This window comes from Perca fluviatilis, chromosome 9 (assembly GCF_010015445.1).
Source record: "Perca fluviatilis chromosome 9, GENO_Pfluv_1.0, whole genome shotgun sequence".
In the NCBI taxonomy this organism is placed as follows: domain Eukaryota; kingdom Metazoa; phylum Chordata; class Actinopteri; order Perciformes; family Percidae; genus Perca; species Perca fluviatilis.
The window spans coordinates 39,323,125-39,341,736 of NC_053120.1; the positions used below are offsets into that span (position 1 = coordinate 39,323,125).

General features: G+C 39.8%; 1 protein-coding gene across 2 annotated transcripts in view; it reads left to right on the forward strand.

Annotated features, from left to right (window-relative positions):
- Positions 1–459: 459 nt before the first annotated feature.
- Positions 460–18,612, forward strand: part of prdm5 (PR domain containing 5) — a 38,150-nt gene continuing 19,997 nt past the window's right edge. The window contains exons 1-12 of one of the 2 annotated variants that reach the window (XM_039812444.1): positions 460–764; positions 1,540–1,623; positions 2,458–2,580; positions 4,511–4,676; positions 5,069–5,246; positions 6,291–6,383; positions 6,521–6,642; positions 7,350–7,429; positions 10,909–10,993; positions 11,675–11,832; positions 12,355–12,448; positions 16,374–16,534. In XM_039812444.1, the coding sequence (XP_039668378.1) occupies positions 666–764; positions 1,540–1,623; positions 2,458–2,580; positions 4,511–4,676; positions 5,069–5,246; positions 6,291–6,383; positions 6,521–6,642; positions 7,350–7,429; positions 10,909–10,993; positions 11,675–11,832; positions 12,355–12,448; positions 16,374–16,534 (1,443 nt within the window). In that variant the 5' untranslated portion in view covers positions 460–665. The remainder of the gene's footprint in view (positions 765–1,539; positions 1,624–2,457; positions 2,581–4,510; positions 4,677–5,068; positions 5,247–6,290; positions 6,384–6,520; positions 6,643–7,349; positions 7,430–10,908; positions 10,994–11,674; positions 11,833–12,354; positions 12,449–16,373; positions 16,535–18,612) is intronic. The other variant, XM_039812443.1, reaches the window with a different exon arrangement.

Sequence of the window (18,612 nt, forward strand, 5' to 3'; positions counted from 1 at the left end):
GAGACCTTTAATTTCTACATACCTTAACCTATTTAAACCAATTAGTAAATGATTCAGACATAACTATTATTATTTGTTATTGTTGTTATTATAATTATTGGAATAGGCCAACTCAATATAAATATTTCACTGAGTAATGTTCACCCACAAAATCATAACCAATAACTCAGCAGTCTCATTGACTCAACAGTCAATGTGAATTTCCCCACTGTGAGATTAATAAAGGATTTTAAATCTTTGAATCTTGAAAAAGTCTCAGGTGAGGGCTTTTATATCATTTATAATACTGTAGGCTACCCTATGTTAGTTACAAAGTTACTAAGATGCAGCGTGTGTGTATACACTAACAGTATGTAGTCGTACGTGTATAACTACAGTACTACTGCATCTCCAGTGCTGCTTTCATCCCGGGCATGCTGGGAGTGCAGCCTGAATGAAACACAGGCTGGACTGTTGCGCGACAGTAAAGGTAGCTTCTGGTTACAAACTTCGGACCAATCAGGACGCCGCTTTGGGTTCCTGCTGCAGGAGCAACAGAAGTTCAACCTGGACCGCTTCACGGAGAAGAAACTATCTGCTCTAAATTCAAACTGACAATGCGTATTCACTTCCGCTGACATTCCTAATAGCCAACAAATTGTCATTGAAGGAAACATTTCCGAGTAATGACAATGTTGGGTATGTATGTGCCAGACAGATTTTCTCTGAAATCGTCCAAGGTCCAGGATGGAATCGGTCTTTACACGGCGAGGCGAGTGAAAAAGGTTTGTTGTTTCTGACTGGGCCACTTTGTAACCGAGTTTACACGCGGGAAGCGTTTTATGTTACTTTTAAAATGAATTCTAAGCGTTGTAGATAGTTTTTCTGTTCGCCTTATTCCTTATAGTCGCTGTCAAAGTCTCAGTCTAAACCCAAGGCTCCTCTGACGTGAACTGCCACGTAGCTACAGTAACTCCAGTTGTTTCTCCCGTTCACTACAATACGATGTATTCATGTCGGCAAAGAAGGGTCTCGCGGCAACACAGTAGCCTACATACTATACATTAATGTTACATTCAGGTTAAAGCGCTCAGCTTTTTACGTCATTTTGCAAAACTGCAGACTTTTCCCCCCTGCTGCCAGATGTATAGAGAAGGCGTATGGAGTTGTGAAATATGTCATTGGGTGAATGGGTTCATATATCAGTAGGGATGTGTTCGCACTCAGAAGGCTATTGTTATTTAAATCGGTGGTACTGTGGTAAAGCAGGTTGAGGATGAACATGAATGCAACACGAAGAACACATTTTGACCACGCCCCCTGGAGTTTGGACTCTTCTGGGACATCAAAAGTAAAAAGAAATGTCCAGTTGTGAAGGATGTACTCACATGTCACATTAAACACTAGGCTATCCAACATTCACCCACAGTGCAAAAATCATGGTTTGGGCAGTCCACTGGAGCGTATCATGTTTTAATTCATAATAATTCATTTTGGGTGCCTGTCTGTTTTACAGTGGCATCGTGTTTGACGAATTGATCCCTGTGTTTTGTTTTAAAGGGAGAAAAGTTTGGCCCTTTTGCAGGTGAGAAAAAGCTGCCTGGCGAACTGGATGAAAGCTCGGACACCAGGCTTATGTGGGAGGTGAATGCACATACATTCTCATATGTTTACACCACATACATTCTCATATGTTTACACCACATACATTCTCATATGTTTACACCACATACATTCTCATATGTTTACACCACATACATTCTCATATGTTTACACCACATACATTCTCATATGTTTACACCACATACATTCTCATATGTTTACACCACATAAATTCTCATATGTTTACACCACATACATTCTCATATTTGTACACATTCAAAGGTTTCAGAACTCAAAGGTGTGAGTGGTTTTACAGCAAAATGTTGTCTCTAGAACCAAATGTGCGTTTTGCTGTTTGACAGAAGTAACTAATAGGGGACTTTATGTTGTTTGTAGTTACAATAAGATGTTCATACAGCATGTTAACACAAGCCTCACACCTGTTAAAGCTGTGTTAAATATGTAATGTGGTAATTAAAAGCTCATATTGCAGTTAAACACAACACACATCCTTTTTCATAGGACAGCTGTGGAAGAAAGACAGCTGCTTGCATTTCTGTCCAAATATGTTCTCAGTTTTTCCTGTGATAAAGAGAACATTTAATTACTTTGCAGATCAACTAACCATACTGGCTGATTTAAAGTGACTCTCATCTCATGTTGCGGGGAAGCCATTGCTGGTAACCACTGAAATAAAAGCTGTGATGTAGTTATCTGTAGCTGCCACATTGGGAGGTACCAGCCTGTGCACATAGGCGTTCATATGTAAGGCCGACACACTTTGACGCACAGAAAACCAACCATGAAAATAACAAGAGAAGAAGAATCAGTTGTTCGCTTCTGACAACTCATGCAGTTCTTGTACTTTATTTCCAGGTCCGTGGCAGTAAAGGAGATGTGCTGTATATTCTGGATGCTAGTAACCCACGCTATGCCAACTGGCTGCGGTTTGTCCATCAGGCGCCTTCACAAGAGCAGAAGAACTTGGCAGCCATACAGGTATATTTCCTCTCAATGGAACATAAAGACCTACATAAAAAGACAGACTAGAGAAAGACAGACTAGAAAACAATACACATCTGTCAGGGTCGGCTATTGATTTCTTTTTGTAAATGTGGCTGTTAAGAGACCCCTAGGAGAGGTATTCTTTTACTTATACAGATAATAAATATTGGAATTTAGTTAGATGTTTTCATATTTAAAGTCTTATGAGTGTACAGACTCTCTCTTCTTAGCCTGAATAAAACCTTCAAAGCAAGATCTGAAAAGTCACTTTGTTTCAGTAGCGCAGGATAAAAATGGAAGCCTTGTATTGTCTTTGTTCTGTGAGACTACATCCACACTAAGACATTTTCATTTTTAAATGGCGTTTTGAAACAAAAACGATCTCCATACGCACAAGAGTTTTAGCTCCAGTAGCAGAACAAATCTCCGTCCATATTAACACGTCTGACGGCAGATATCACATGACCATTCGCATACACTGGGCATGTGCGTGCCGGTGTAAACAGGAAGCACATTGTCTGGCGTTACTCTGCGGTTGAAAACTATGGATGTATAAGGTGAAAATACAGAAAATACTTTGGAGAAAGAACACTGGCTTAAAGGAAGACCAGGAATTAATTTGTTTGTACTGACGACGAGGTGGAACTGTTACTGAATGGTGTGTAATCCTACCTAACCGATAAGACTGGGGTGCGTCGTCATTTCCAAAGGTCTCCGTTTGTGCCGTCCAAACTACAAAGCAACCCCGGAGTTTTTAAACCAAAACAGGGGCTGCAGTATTTCCAAATGTCTCCGTTATAGGGGCTCGGAAACAGCAACGTAGTGTGGATGTGAGGCATAAATGTAGCAGAAGATATCCGTTTTTAAAAGAAAATGTAGTAGTGTGGATGTAGATTTAGATATTCCAGATGACCACGCAAGATTACATAAATATTGAATAAATTACAATACGATAAACAGTTGTGAGAGAGTGAACTTGCATACTACATACCCCAGCATACTGGATCTGGGAAATTTTGCCTCTTGCACTTCTGTGCAAAAGATCAAACAGATTGCTTTCTCATGATGGAAGAAAAATAGAGTTGGAATGAAGAGGAGCCAGGGCCAAGTTCCTGCCGTTAATACACCGATGCCCAAAGTGATTGGTCGTTTAAAGGTCATCATGTGTGTCAAAGCTCTGTGTTCCATCAACAGTGACATTTATTGTGTAGCTTTCTTCTTAATCATTATTTATGTATATTTAGAATCCCATAGTTAAAACAAAATGACTGTTTGATTTTATTTGCATGACCTTTAAGGACAAGGAAGTTAATGACAACATTTTTAAGGGTTTGAGCTTTTGACCTGCGGCCTCAATCAGGCTTAACAGACTGTTGTCTGGGTGTAATGAGTTCAACCTTCAGCCAGTCTCAACTCAGTGTGCATTACCATAAACGGTAATACTGTAGCTGCATTTTAGCAGGAATGCTCCATTCTACTCAGGTTTGTCTGGTACCGCTTTGACAGGGCTCCATGGCATTGCTGTTATTGTGTGATTACTATATTATAACTAGGGCTGCACAATATATATCGTTTTGCAACAGACACAGACACATTTTTTGAGTTAGTTGAAAGAGAGTGTTGGTAGAAAACTACACTTTCAAACGTGAGTGTCATTCCTTTTTCAATGGGGCTTTTTATGTTCAATTTGTTCAGTAAAATAATGTTGGAAATTATTTTTTTTGTTATTCTAAAATGCAACAAGCAATTTGCTGTATTTGAGCAGAACACTCAAATCAGCAGAAAGGCAGAACTGAGTACACTTTAATATTTGTTTATTTATCGCAAATTATATCGTTATTGCGATATTCAGCAACGTCATCGCATTCCGCAAATTTTCCTCAGAACGTGCAGCTCTAATTATAAGCATGTTGTTGTTTCTTAGGATGGAGAGAACATCTTTTACCTGGCTGTGGATGACATAGAGACTGACACAGAGCTCCTGATAGGCTACCTGGATAGTGACATGGAGGAAGAGGAGGAGGAAGAAGAGGAGGAGGTCATCAAAGATGACGACGAAAACAGTAAAGAAGCTAGGCATCTTGAAATGGGTACAGTGGAATTATGTTACCTCATTTGTAATCCTGAACTGATAATTCATTTATCATATACTAGGGCTGTGCAATTAAGCGAAATTCATTATGCAAAAGTATGAATGGAAATGTCACAGTTCAAGGTGTTTTCACTTTTGATTTGTTGTTGTTTTTTAAGTTAAAAAACTGCAGCATCTTTCAAAAAGACAACGAGTAATCGTGTAAATAATCGAGATTTCAATATTGACCAAAATACTTGTGATAATGATTTTTTCCATAATCGAGCAATGCTATCATATACTTTTTCAAAGGCAATCAAACAAAAATGGCCGTATAATTGCCTGTGAGATCTTTGCTCATTGTGTGTGTGTGTGTGTGTGTGTGTGTGTGTGTGTGCCCCATCTCTACAGAGCTAATAATAAAGAAGGAGGACCACCCCTGCCTGCTGTGCGAGAGCAGCTTTCCCAGTGAGGAGATCCTGGCCGCCCACCTCCAGAGTCTGCACCAGAGGCCCAGCACAGAGGAGAAGGAGTTCAAATGCAAAAACTGTGGCAAGAAGTTCCCCATCAAGCAGGCTCTGCAGCGCCAGTGGGTTCTCTTTTCCATCACTAAGCTGCTTGTGGTGTAGTTTTATTTAACGTTGAGCTGTTCAATGAATCTGCAGGTCATTAAGAAGTCTGAAAAAGGTATTAAATCAGTTTGGCAGCAGTTAAGTTTCTTTTTATTAGACGGGATGGTTCAGTTTTTAATGGTTTTCACTTTGTTGCTTCTAATACAAAAAGGCATCCATTAATTCAGAAGGAGGATGTTGCTCGTTCCACAAAACAACAAAATAAGATGAAAAATAAAAAGGCATAGTTTGACATTTTATGTTTATGTGTTTCTTGCCGAGAGTTAAGCGAGAAGTTAGATACGACTCTCATATCTGTCTGTTAAATATAAAGCTACAGGCGGCAGCAAGTTAGCCTAGCTTAGCTTACTTAAGCACAAAGACTGGAAACGGGGAAACAGCAAGCATTGCTCTAACGGTAACAAAATCTGCCTATTACTGTAGCATCTCTAAAGCTCACTTATTAACATGCTATATATTGATGGTTTTAATCCTTCCTGGACTCTTCTCGTCACCATGACACCAAGAAACATTTCAGCTCATAACCAACCATAAAAGTTTATTTGATGGATTAAAAGCTGGAGGTGAGCTTTAGAGGTGCTGGTAGGCAGGGTTTTTTTACTTCAGAAAGAGCCATGCTAACTGTTGTCCCCTGTCTCCAGTCTTAATGCTAAGCTAGGCTAACCCTCTGCTGAATGTAGCTTTATATTTAACGTACAGACATGAGAGTGGTATTGATCTCTTCATCTAACTCTCTGCAAGAAATACATACATATACATATACAAATACATTTATTTCCCATAATCTCAAACTATATATACTACTATGTGTATTCTTCCACTCTACAGATGGTTTAAATTTAGGTCAAACCTGATAATGTGATAACTCCAGTAAGAATTATTCAAATGAATTTATCCTGTTTATCTGCTCATGACAAATTACCTTTGTTTAGCCATCACCCCGATGTGTTTCATTTCCTATTTGGTGCCTAATTTGTTTTTTATTTTGAATCCTTCCCCAGTGTTTTGCATTGTTCTGAGTCACTGGATCCATCCGGCGACTCTAAAGCACACCAGTGCTCCATCTGCCACAACACATTCAGATCAATATCCAGGTAATATACAGTTCATTGCTGTATACAGGGAATTTACCATCTCAATAACAAGCTGTACGATGTGTAATGGACACATGCCATTTACTTCCTAAGACGCACAGTTAGATAAAGTCTTCTTCTGTATCCTGTGTGTACAGTTTTGAACAGCATAAGGAAGCCTGCAAAGGAGATGCCAGGTTCATCTGTAAAGCAGAGAGCTGCGGCAAAAGATTCAAAAGCAAGGACGCTCTGAAGAAGCATAAAGGAAATGTTCACACAGGTTGGCGTCTCTGTCTCTCCCTGTATGCCTCTCCGTCATTTTTTATTCTGTCTCTAGCACACACATATTCACATGCATAGCATGCCTACTGTATTGTCCATTAGCAGCCTCAGCACTCAAGGAACTGCAATAACAGTACTTGACCTCGATCAGTTAAAATCTTGGCAACGTTGAGGCACATCTCTAATTACTTGTGCTACATAATTGTTGACCTGTGTGTTCTGGGGCGGCTCACTCCTTTAGATAATTGGACTTCCATAGCTATTTGTGATGGGATGTAGGGCAACGGGGATCTGCGCAGCCTGAATCAAGTATCAACCCAAGATTAAGACATTAATCTCAGAGGCTGATAGAGCTGAGATCCGGCCCTTTATGTTTTACCAATGTGGTCAGGACAAGGGTGTGTGTATGTGTGTGTGTGTGTGTGTGTGTGTGTGTGTGTGTGTGTGTGTGTGTGTGTGTGGGCGAGGGAGGAAGTGGATCAGACTCGTCAGATGTGGGTCATGCGATTCAGTTGAGGATAAGGGGAGGGTCCCAAAATGGTAAAATGGTGGGATGATGAGGAAAGTTCAGATTCCATTAAAACTTTGTTTTTCTGTTGCTGTGCCATGCTTGTCTTGAAATAGTTTTCGTGATTGCCCACTTCTGTTATCAGTCCTGTCGGTTAGGTTGGGTCATTTTTCATCTAGTTTTTCTTTCCTTTATAGGGAGTGCACGTCGGAAACTCACGTGCACCATATGCAACAGAAAATGCTCCTCCGCTCTGAATCTCCAAGAACACAGGAAGGTGAGTCTCTGCAACATCTACTGTACAGCTCAAATCACCCCGGCCAGACACTTTGCTTCGGATCTGAGAGGATTAACTCAGCTTACGCAGTTCTGCAGGATCCATTTTTACAGTGACGTCTCTTTTTTGCTGTACAGCTGAATCCATCATACTCCACTTTTTCTATAACCCAGTCTAACCCCTAATCTAGCTTTCGGCTCTGCTTCCTGAGCTTCTGAGTTCACTTTGTTCGGTTATTCCGGGTTATTCCCTCTCCACGTGAGGCTGTCTTTATGATCAAGTTGTTACAAATATATTCTGGGTGACAAAGTGCAGAGGTCTGGCTTCTTTTTCACTGGCTCATCCCACACGTCTCGTGAAATTTAAGAGGCTCTGTTGGCAGACAATAAGGTTTTAACCTTGGCGTCAAGATTCTCCCTCTTATTGATGGATCACAGAACTGAACAGGGCTGTGTAAATACCATTCTAAAAATGTTTTTGTACAAAGAGATATCTGTGTTGGTACTGTGTATTACCACTATCAGCCTTTGTTGAGTTCATGAACGCTTTTACATTTGGTGTTTAGACATCTTCAAGTGGGCTACACTTTGTTGTGCACAAAGTAGGCTAATATTTATTCCACTTAAAGCAACATTAAATAAAAGAAGAGTGCAATTCACTCATACACCGCTGTTGTAAAAATGGACAGCTGTATGCGTGCATTTGTTATGATTACAAAATGTTAAAAAACTAGCGAGTCAATAACTTTGATAACCCAGCCAAACATCAAGCAAGTGCAACAACACAATACATAGCAAGTCAGCCAATATTACTTATCCAGCAACAGTAAGATGGCCTGCTCAGCATCTGTCTTGCAGCCTTTTATTTTGCGAAGCTCTGGCCAACGACTAAAATCTAGTTTTTCTCTTGTCCCTGCGGCCTCTTGCTCAGACACTCACTCCTTTTCATTTCATTTCATTTTTTATTTATTAAACAGGAAAAGATTAAAGACAATCGGGCCTGACTCAGTGTAAAACTGATTTTCAGCAGGTTCCTGCTCTGCAGAACATAAACACCACATACACAACAAAAACTCCTAGACAGAACAGTAACAAACACACAGACCAGGAGAATGAGCAACAGGGCAAAGCCATAAAGCTGACTCAATGGTCACAGGTATAGGTAGGTTTTCTCTTCTTAGTTTTCTCTTCGTCCTCTTCGGTAGGGCTGGGTACCGTAGCCAATACTTTTTAGGCACCGACCGAATTGCCTCTAAAGGATCGAGTATCGAAAAATGCCTCGTCATTCAATACCCTAATGAGATTTACTAAGGAGTAAATCTCATCAGCGTCAGTGAGCCAATTAGGATCCAGCATGCTTCTACCAAGATCTAATAATGCTTGTGATTGTGAAATGCTTGTGATTGGCTGTCGTACACGTCGTAGAGACAAGCAGGAAAAACTCTACGTTACACCGAGACGGGGCTCACGTAGTAGGAGCTGAGAAATAAAAAAAAAAGATTTGCGCAGTAATGTTGTAATTTCCTTTTGTTTCATAAAATTGGTATCGAAAAAACTATTGTTTAGGAACCGGTATCGAAGTCACGGGATTGGTATTGGTACCGGTATCAAATATTTTTTAACGATACCCAGCCCTACTCTTCGGTCTCTTTGCCTCTCCCATGATGTCCGTAGAAGCTGCTGAACCTGGTTCCGGTTGTGGCGCCATTCCCGGCCACCATTAAAGCTTAAAGCTTTCTCCGTAAAAGTCAAGGCAGAACAGTTGGAGGACATCAGAGGGAAAACCAGAAAAATATTTTCACCAAAAATATGATCCAGTTCCACCAAAATCAGTGACATAGTTGGTGGTTTGTGACTTATTGCCATAAAGCGTTATGTACTTCTCCCGGGAGATTGTACTGCTCTCCAAAGTTACATTACATTACAGTGCAAGGAAAGGCAATTGGTGCGCAGAGTAGTAATGATGGAGGCACCATCAAGCCAGAGTAACATCAAAAGAATTTATTTTAAAGTGAAATATTTGCATAATTATGCTTTAAACATGTAATTCCAATGCAATGAATATAATTGTATTAAATAATTATCCAGAATACAGGAGATTGGTGTAGATATATTCAATATTCAAAGTTGCTCTTTGCTGTATTTATCGGGATTTAGAAAGAAAGAAAAAAAAAAGAATAGTTTTTTTTCAATGGATTAATCACTGTTGTTTTCTAGTTCAGAAATCAGGACAGCACTTTGGACGACGTTGGGCATTGGGTTATTATGCAAGTTGTCTCACAAATCGTCTTATTGGTTGCCATTCATTAACCAACATTCCTGATTAATTATCCCTGCTGGTTATTGTGAATTTTCATTTCCTCTTGTCATCATGTATCATCCAGATTAATCAACAGGCATGAATCCACCCTGTCACCTAATTCATCTTTGAGCCACCTCCAAACTCTTCAACACTTAAAGTCACCTGGAAGTTGTGACATAGTTCTGCAGTGCATCATTTAACCTACTTCACCTATGAGTCAGTATTCTCCTGTTTCAGACCTCCGGGGAATTTTAAAATAGGCGTATGTAATATTGTAATATTATGTGGCCTCCTTATGTGTCTTTGTGCCATTCCTGCTATTATATGTGGCTCATGATAGCAGAAAAGATTTCCAATCATGCACTATTTATACATGCACACATTGGGCCCTATCTTGCAAATGCACCTGCGCCCATCTTTGCTCCCATGGGCGTGCTGGTCTTACAGGGAGGTGTGTTCAGCTCAACCCTTTTGAACCATGCGCCCGGCGCCCGGACCCTTTTTTTCCGCCGTCACGGCGTGCACTTAGATAGTTAAAATAGGGCCCTCAGTCTGAACCATTGTCTGTCATAACATTAGGAGGTCTGAAAGGGAGAATGTGTTTTTATAAATTTAGGTCAGCATTATATTCAATTTGACAAATTATGTTTTCCAGTAAAACATTTTAATAAAGTTGTTCATAATAATTGAGTCCTACTTAAACACAAAGTGTTATAATAAATATGTCACACATTGTGCTCTTATAGCTTCCATCAAAGACATTGGGGCATGAAGTATTATTCTCGCAGAGGAGCAATCAAACTTTCCATAATGACACGTTAGCTCCGAAGCAGCTTAAAGCTGCCATTATCATCATTTAGCTGAACAAGCTTTTGCAGTATCAGCTTTACAAGAGGAGCTGCTTTGCATTAGCATATGCTATTGTAGCTGTACGCCGGGGAACTATTGAATGTGCAATTATTGGAGCTATGCTCTGAAGCAGAAAAAGGATTGGAACTTTTCATCACTTTAATTGCTTTTCTGTCAGTAGACATCACTCTAATGTAAACGGACTCGATTTACTTTCTGTTGACTATCGCAGACCGTGATCCTCCAACTTTTCTGTGCTCTTTACACTAAGTTTTTTATTTAAAATTACCAGCAAGACCAAAACTTTCTCTTTTACTCTTTTGTTGTAGGTACATGAAATACTTGACTGCCACGCATGTGACAAGAAGTTCATTTCTACAAATCAGCTAAAACGTCATATGATCACACACTCAGGTAAGAAAATGGTGCCTTAAATACATCAGTCCTTAAAGAAATAGTTCAGATTCTTTAAAGTCGGGTTGTACGAGGTACTTATCCATAGTCAGTGCATTACTTACAGGAGATGGTGGTTTGAAAAAGCAGGCAGGAGTACCGGCAAGGATGCTAAGCAATGTACTGCTGTGGACGGTGGCAGCAGCTTAATGTATTTTAGACACCTGAAAAAGGCCCACTTCAAAAAAATCAATATCTGTTTCAGTGAATGCTATATTTAGAATATTTTCAGCTCTTTACCTTGCCGTCAGACAGCCCTTTTCCGACGGGGAACTGAAGCCGTTATCTATGCTCTCTTCAAAGCCTCCAGACTCCTTTGACAAAAACAGTAATTTTACTTTGCAGAACACTGGAGTAGCTGGTCTACTGCTGCCTCGATCAAGGATAGCTTGTCTGTGTTAAAGTGTGACTTTGGTTTTTTTAAAGGGTTATTTCGGATTCGCCAAAGAGCTTAGATAACGGCTTTAGTTCCCTGTCAGAAAGGGCTGTCTGACATCAAGGTAAATATAGTGTACACTTAAACAGATATTGATTTTCTTAGGTGCTTAGGTGCTGCCCCGGTCCACAGCAGTACATTGCTTTTCTTCCGTATCGGTACTCCAGTCTGTTTCTCCAAACTTCTCTTAATCTTCCAATGATTAGAGAAGCGGCCATATACCTGTGAGATCTGCAGTCGTTCGTTCAAGCGTCTGGACCAGGTGACGGCTCATAAGATCATCCACAGCGAGGACAAACCGTACAAATGTAAGCTGTGTGGGAAAGAGTTTGCCCACCGCAACGTGTACAAGAATCACAAGAAGGTGAGCAGATGTGGTATCACACACACACACACATAACATTACACTGGGGGAGGTCATTGTAATTAGGCTTTCACAACAGCGGAAATGACTTTCTTGATACGATTACATGTAGCTGATTGGCGTTTGCTGAGAAGAGGCATTAATTGAAAGGCAGAGTCACTTCAAAGCTAGAATTATTAGTGAGGCTGTAATCAATCAGGGTCTCGTTGGTGGCGGGTATCTGTGGGGTCTCTGGCCTGCTCCACCCAATGAGCTCCCCCATGTTTACTTTTGGGATTGAGGTGTCACTCAGATAGATAGGCCGGGGATGGAGGGGGGGGGGCAGAAAAACAGAAGCACTTTGAACTTAAAGCCCCTCGAGCTGCTTGTGTTCATCAAGTCAACAAACCAAATTGGCTACAGAGCCTTCTGCATGATCCTCTCACATCAATTTAAGAAGCTTCATCAACATCCACGCGGAGGCAGGCAGCGGCTCGCCTTACACATTATAAACAAGCTGACGCTGCTCTGCTCTCTCTGCAGACCCACTCCGAGGAAAGACCCTTCCAGTGTGAGGAGTGCAAAGCTCTGTTCCGCACCCCCTTCTCTCTACAGCGTCACTTACTCATCCACAACAGTAAGTATAGTAGAGTGGGAGAGCCCCTGTGTGTTGTAGGGCTGTGCAATTAATCAAAATGTCACGATTACGATTCCGGCTCCTAATGATCACAAAAACGATTATTTTGCACATTTCCTTTTGCAAGTAAGATGTGTTCAAACGAGGAAAAGTACCAAGGGAAATTTCACAGCTCGAGGTGTTTTCACTGTTGGTTTGTTAACTGTTTCACTGTTTTTTTTAAGTTCAATAATTGCTTCTAAAAGTCAACGAGTAATCCTGTTAAATAAGTGTGATTTCAATATTGACCAAAATAATTGTTGTTGTGACCCCGCTCACAATGAATACATAAGTAGAGCTTCAACGATGTCTTGCAGTTGCAGCCCTACCCATATTGAAGTGCCAAGAAAGTTAGTGATATTTTTTTAAATTTTACATTTTCAGTTAAAAATAACAAAACAAATCAAGTTATAATGATATTTTATGCATAACATGCAATAACTAAATGAGCCTTGTGAAATATGCAGTGGTTTTTGAGGACAAATGACCTTGGAATAGATTATTTTATCAAGCCATCTAAAAATGTTGACCATCTTAATATCTCTTAGGAAAAAAGTTTCAAAACAAGCCTAGCATCTAGTTTTTATTTGATAGACTGCTATATTTCCATCTGCCTTCAACTCATCCTTACCCCTGTGGATATTTCTCTTAATAATAGACATCATAACTCTTTTAAACATTTCACCAAGGAGACATTACAGAGCGTTCAGGTTGTCTGCTGGTCCCTGGCTGCTGTGACCCAGCAGAAACTTTCCTTCCCCAGACAGTCGAGCCTTGGCAGGATGCAGCGCTGGTCCTCCAATTGAGCCAGATAACAAAGAGATTGTAAAGCTCAAGGCATTTCCTGCCGCTGTCTCAAGAGGCAGGCCATATAATACCAAGACTCGTATTCTGTATCAAGTTCTAGATAGCATGTGGGGCGGGAGGATCCAGTGTGGGATTTCACTGTAGGTAAGAGAATAGACATGCCATTGAATTATTGTGCCTGTCTCTGTGAGTTAACGTTAGTGCAAATACACGTTAGCTCTCTAGCGATTGTCTCAAAATGAGAAAATGAAGCACAGATGTTGCAGAATTTTTAGGTGAAATCACATTTTTTTCTCAAAACTAATGCAAGAACAGTTTCATATTTTTATTCTGAATGCCTTACCTTTTTTGTTTTTTGTCTTGGACTCTCTTTAACTGGACACACTTGCCCTAAATTGCTTGTTTCAAATTGATGAATGCCAAGTGTTTGTAAGATTTGATTATAAGCGTAATCCATGCCCACAAATTTCTACCTAAGGCTTCTTGCTCCACTCCATTTGTTTACGTTTCATTCACAAAAATATCACGTAATATCAGTAAAAAGAAGACTTTAATACTGCTGAGTCCTGAATCAGCGAGATAATATTATGACAGCTGCCATCATACAGTACACCGTTAGGTGTTAGAATGGAGGATGACCCTTATGTTGGAGTGGGAAAATAACATCTACTGAACTTGAATCATGAAATGAAACAAGAAACAAGAAACCTCACAGCTGTCCGTGAATTGGCAAGTCAAGATTCAATTTGGACAATGTTTATTTTAGGCTTATTTTTTATTTAAGTTGATTTCTGCAACATATTTAAACCCCAAATCCATTCAGATTCTGAAGTCAGTTTTTCCCGGTTAGGACTCCTACAGCGTTCATCGTTCAGGAGTTTTTTTTCCCATCTCCGAACAAATGAACCAGAGGATTAAAACTAGTAAAAAAAACACTGAATAAAGCCGTTTTCATGTTAAAAATCTACAATGAGTTAAAAATCGGAGCGGCTGGAGCCAAGCTGCCACAAGCTGATAACTTTAGATCCAGACGTCCGATGACTAAAAAAAACAAGATCTAAAAAGTGTATTGTTAAAAAATGTGGCTTGAAACTGATCAAAAGTAAATTCATGACAGATTCTGGCAGACAACCACAACGCTTGACGCATACGTAAAAGGTATATGACGCCACTGACAGGCTACCAAATGACAAAGACCGTGTCCTTGATTAAAATTTCAGATTTCTCTCGGTTTGATCATTGTTGGAAACATTTGGGAGTATGTAAGTACTCAACTCAACAAACTATATAACAGGAGTAAGACAAGAAACATTTCTGTCAATGTGCCAGTGTTAATTTTCAACTGTGTTGCTTGGGCGACCAAGATGTTTTGAGACCAGAGCAGTTCAAGTCAAACAAAAGTAGTTTTTTATCGTTGAGAAAGGCAGACTTACTGTTACTACATGTTATTGATATGATCTCAATGAAATTGAAAATGAAGTTCATTTTGCTTTGTATTGTCCATATTAACATGATTTAAAATTGCAATTATGTAACAAAGTTGAAGTTAAAGAGATGGGGCAGGATATAGATCTACTAGTTTGGTTGTTTGAACATAAAACATTTTCATTTGCAGACTTTTTAGAACAAGCATGGGCTGAAAGAAAGACAGCTTTGTATCAATGGTTCTCTTTCTGGAAGTGACATACCTTGTTTATTTAATTATTTATTTTTCTGTGGCTGTGGTTTTGTTTTATGTATGACATGTTTAGTTGTAGTTGGACAATTTATGGGTAACACGATTGTGTTGTGGCTGCTGTAATATGTTTTCTTTGTTCTTTATTTTATGCAACGTAGAGTATGTTGTGTGTGGACATTGGACCAGAAACTGTGGATGAAATTACTTCTGTTTTGGTGTCATGTAATTCCGTGTGGGATGGGCCACTTAGTGGCATGACACGTAAAATATCATATAAAATCATATCATATCATATCATACATGAGTCCTATCTGGACAGATCTGGACTACTGGAGTTTTGTTCAAGAAAATTCTAAAAACAAGAAAACGAATGCGACAAGTTCTCGTTAATTATCCGTATGAGCCACTTCAGAACGAATCTGTTAGTATGTGCGGTTCTTGCCCAAAGAAACAGGCACAGCACATTTACGTAGAGTTACGTGTCAGTTGTGGCCTTCTAGTTGTTTCAAGACCCCCGAGAACATTCCTGTGTGTATGTTAACGTATAAATCACTATCATTGCATGGTTTAATACCAGACTGAAGCCCTGCTGCAAGTAATAATGAAATCTTTATGCGTGGGTGTCGTTGACATTAATTATCATCAAGTGGATGTTTCGATTTGATTAAAAACACAATGGACCTCAGCTTTCACTGGTGTTCCAGTTTATTGAGCTGACCATCATCGGCCTTGGTAACAGGAGAATGAGCACAAGCTTGTAACCACTTGCTCCTGCCAAACACATGCGCACGCACACACACACAACAAAAAAAAAAAAACCACACACACACCAAACTACTCTGTGAAAAATTGAATGATCTCCATATAATGGAAACAACTACTCCGCAACAATAGAGGCTGTTGTATGGAGACAGAGCGCAGAGGCGTGAAGGAAAACATCAGGCTGCACTCTGTGAACAGCTGAGATTGTGCCCCAACGTACTGTCGGTGTACTGTCTGTCTGGCATTTTAGTGCTTGTCAGTGGAATGATTAATACAATAAGGGATGTTTTTTTTGCACTGTAGAAAAGTAAGACAGAACCATTTGACATTCAGCTGAAACATATGGCAGAGCAGTTTGCTTTACTGTTTCCCCTGGGATGTGTTACAGCTACAGATGCACAATAAAGGATAACTCCTGTTAAAAAAAAGAAAAAATTACCCAGAACCAGAGTTTTCTAAAGACTATTGTTCAGGGTTGTCTGGTGCAGCGAAACACCCCTCTTTGTATGGTCCTGCCCACACAATCGCCCCGGTGAAATTGGGTCCACTCTCGCTGTGCGTGATGACTGTGCGTTTAGAGGCACAACAATAGAGGAACTGCAAATGGCTCTTACAAATGTTCCTCTATGCTCGCTGCAGGTGAGAGGACATTCAAGTGTGACCATTGCGACGCCACCTTCAAGAGGAAGGACACGCTCAACGTTCACATCCAGGTGGTGCACGACGGCCATAAGAAGTATAAGTGCGACCTGTGTGAGAAGGCCTTTGTCACTCCTTCTGTCCTCAAGAGCCACAAGAAGGTGAGTGTTTGCTGGAGCCAGACGACCTCAATCACAGCCAGTGATTGCATGTCTGCCAGGGCTGTCACTTTGTCCCGAAATTGAGTTCAAGCTTCATTTATGTTGCATTTATTTGAAATGCACATAGTTCAAATGTAACGGTTAGAAAATAGCGTATGAAACCTTGCAAAATGAAGTTGACTGATACAATTATCTTAGCACAAAAGTACGTATAGTTGCTAAGAATATACTTCTGCATTCTTCGTCAGATTAATCATTAGGGGTGGGGGAAATAATCCATTCACTTATGTATCATGATTTTCTTTGCAACGATTTTTAAAATCAATTATTTATATATATATATATTTTTTTACCAACGATTCACCTAAATATTTTCTGTTTGAATGCTAGCACTGACGGCGACTACATTGTATCTGTTTCCAGCAAAACAGACTGAAAGCGGAAAATGCAAAAAATCCATTTTCTAAACTTCTTTACAAATTAAATAAATGTCAGACATACTGTATAATGTGCATTCTTCTTAGAGAACAATGACTTTTTAGAAATGTCTCATGAAACATTGTCTCTAGAAGTGTATTATTCAACTTTTGTTTTTGTTAAAGAAGGAAAAAAAAATTGCAATACTCAGTACTATCAAATCCCAATACTTCTAGAATCGCAATAAATGAAAATCGCAATACAAATCGGATCGGCATCCATGGATCGTGAAAGAATCGAATCGGGACAAAAGCATATCATCAAAGCCCTATTATTCATCATAAATCTTCTGCTGTCAAACTAAATTTAAAATCCAATCTAATCCAATCCATTTTATTTATATAGCACATTTAAAAAAGTGCTGAACAAGAGATAACACATAAAAACACAAATAAACACATAGAACACATAAATCAGCATACGATCACACAGTTCTCATGCTGGGAAGGAAAGGGAAGAAATAACAGCCCGAACATCTACTTTACCAAAATGTGTCCATTGTTTCACATCCAGTTAGTCCTCGTCTCATGAAAGTGATGCAGCTAACTGTTCTAATATCGTGGACTGTCAAACCTGACGGGGACATCCATCTTGACCGATGCTGCCCATGAAGGCTTGGAAATCAATTCCTATGATGATTAGAAATGGCAGTTAGCCCATTAGCTCTGCAGGGTTTCAAAGCCCCAAACAGATCTCGCTGCAGATTATGAGTCCTAAATCTGACAACGTCCGGTGTGATTATGGATCAAGATTGAAACCAAACAGCGTCTTGGCACACGGCTAAAGAAAATGTCTTGGAGGTTGTCTCAGAACAGTAGGGCCGAAGACAGGCCTGTTGAACTGTCTCGCTGCTTACAGGCTTTTGGAGGCTGCTGGGAGATCTGGCCTTGATCAAAGCCAGGTTGCCGAGGAGATGACAACTTACTGGCCGTGTTTACACTCGCAGAGTAACCCTGCTTTTGGCCATACTATTGTTGAGGTCTTAATTAATGTACACCTTGATACTCCGCAACTGTTTGTCTGAGTTAACTTTGGCCCCCCAAACAATCCCATACAGTTTCCACAGCCATCTTTTGTTAGTATCAAATCTAACCATAGCTCCGTGCACCGTGTCTGATTCTGCACATATGATGGAAATCAGACGTTACATGGAGTAAGATAAAGTGACTTTTTGAACATCATGAAAGCCAAAACATCTGATCCAGGTTTGTTAGGATCACAGTATGAGCTTACCGCCATTATTCTAACAGTTATGATGCTTTTGAGTATGATTATTTCCATTATAGATTCCTCTGCCATTTCTTTTTCATATAATCAATTAATCATTCAGTCTTTGAAATAGAAACATTGTTTAAAAAGTAGTCAGAAAATGCCAAGGTGACTTTTTTTTTAAAAACGTTTTTGTTTTACTCAACCAACATCAGAACACGAATATGTTAAATTTATACAATGATACTGTATGTAACAGAGAGAAGCACATTTGAGAATCTGGAACCAGTGAATGTTTAGCATTTTTGATTGAAAAATGACTGAACTAATTGATGGGAAGATGGGACAGAGCGGATGTATACCTTTGTGTCTTTCTTTGTGTCACGCAGTAT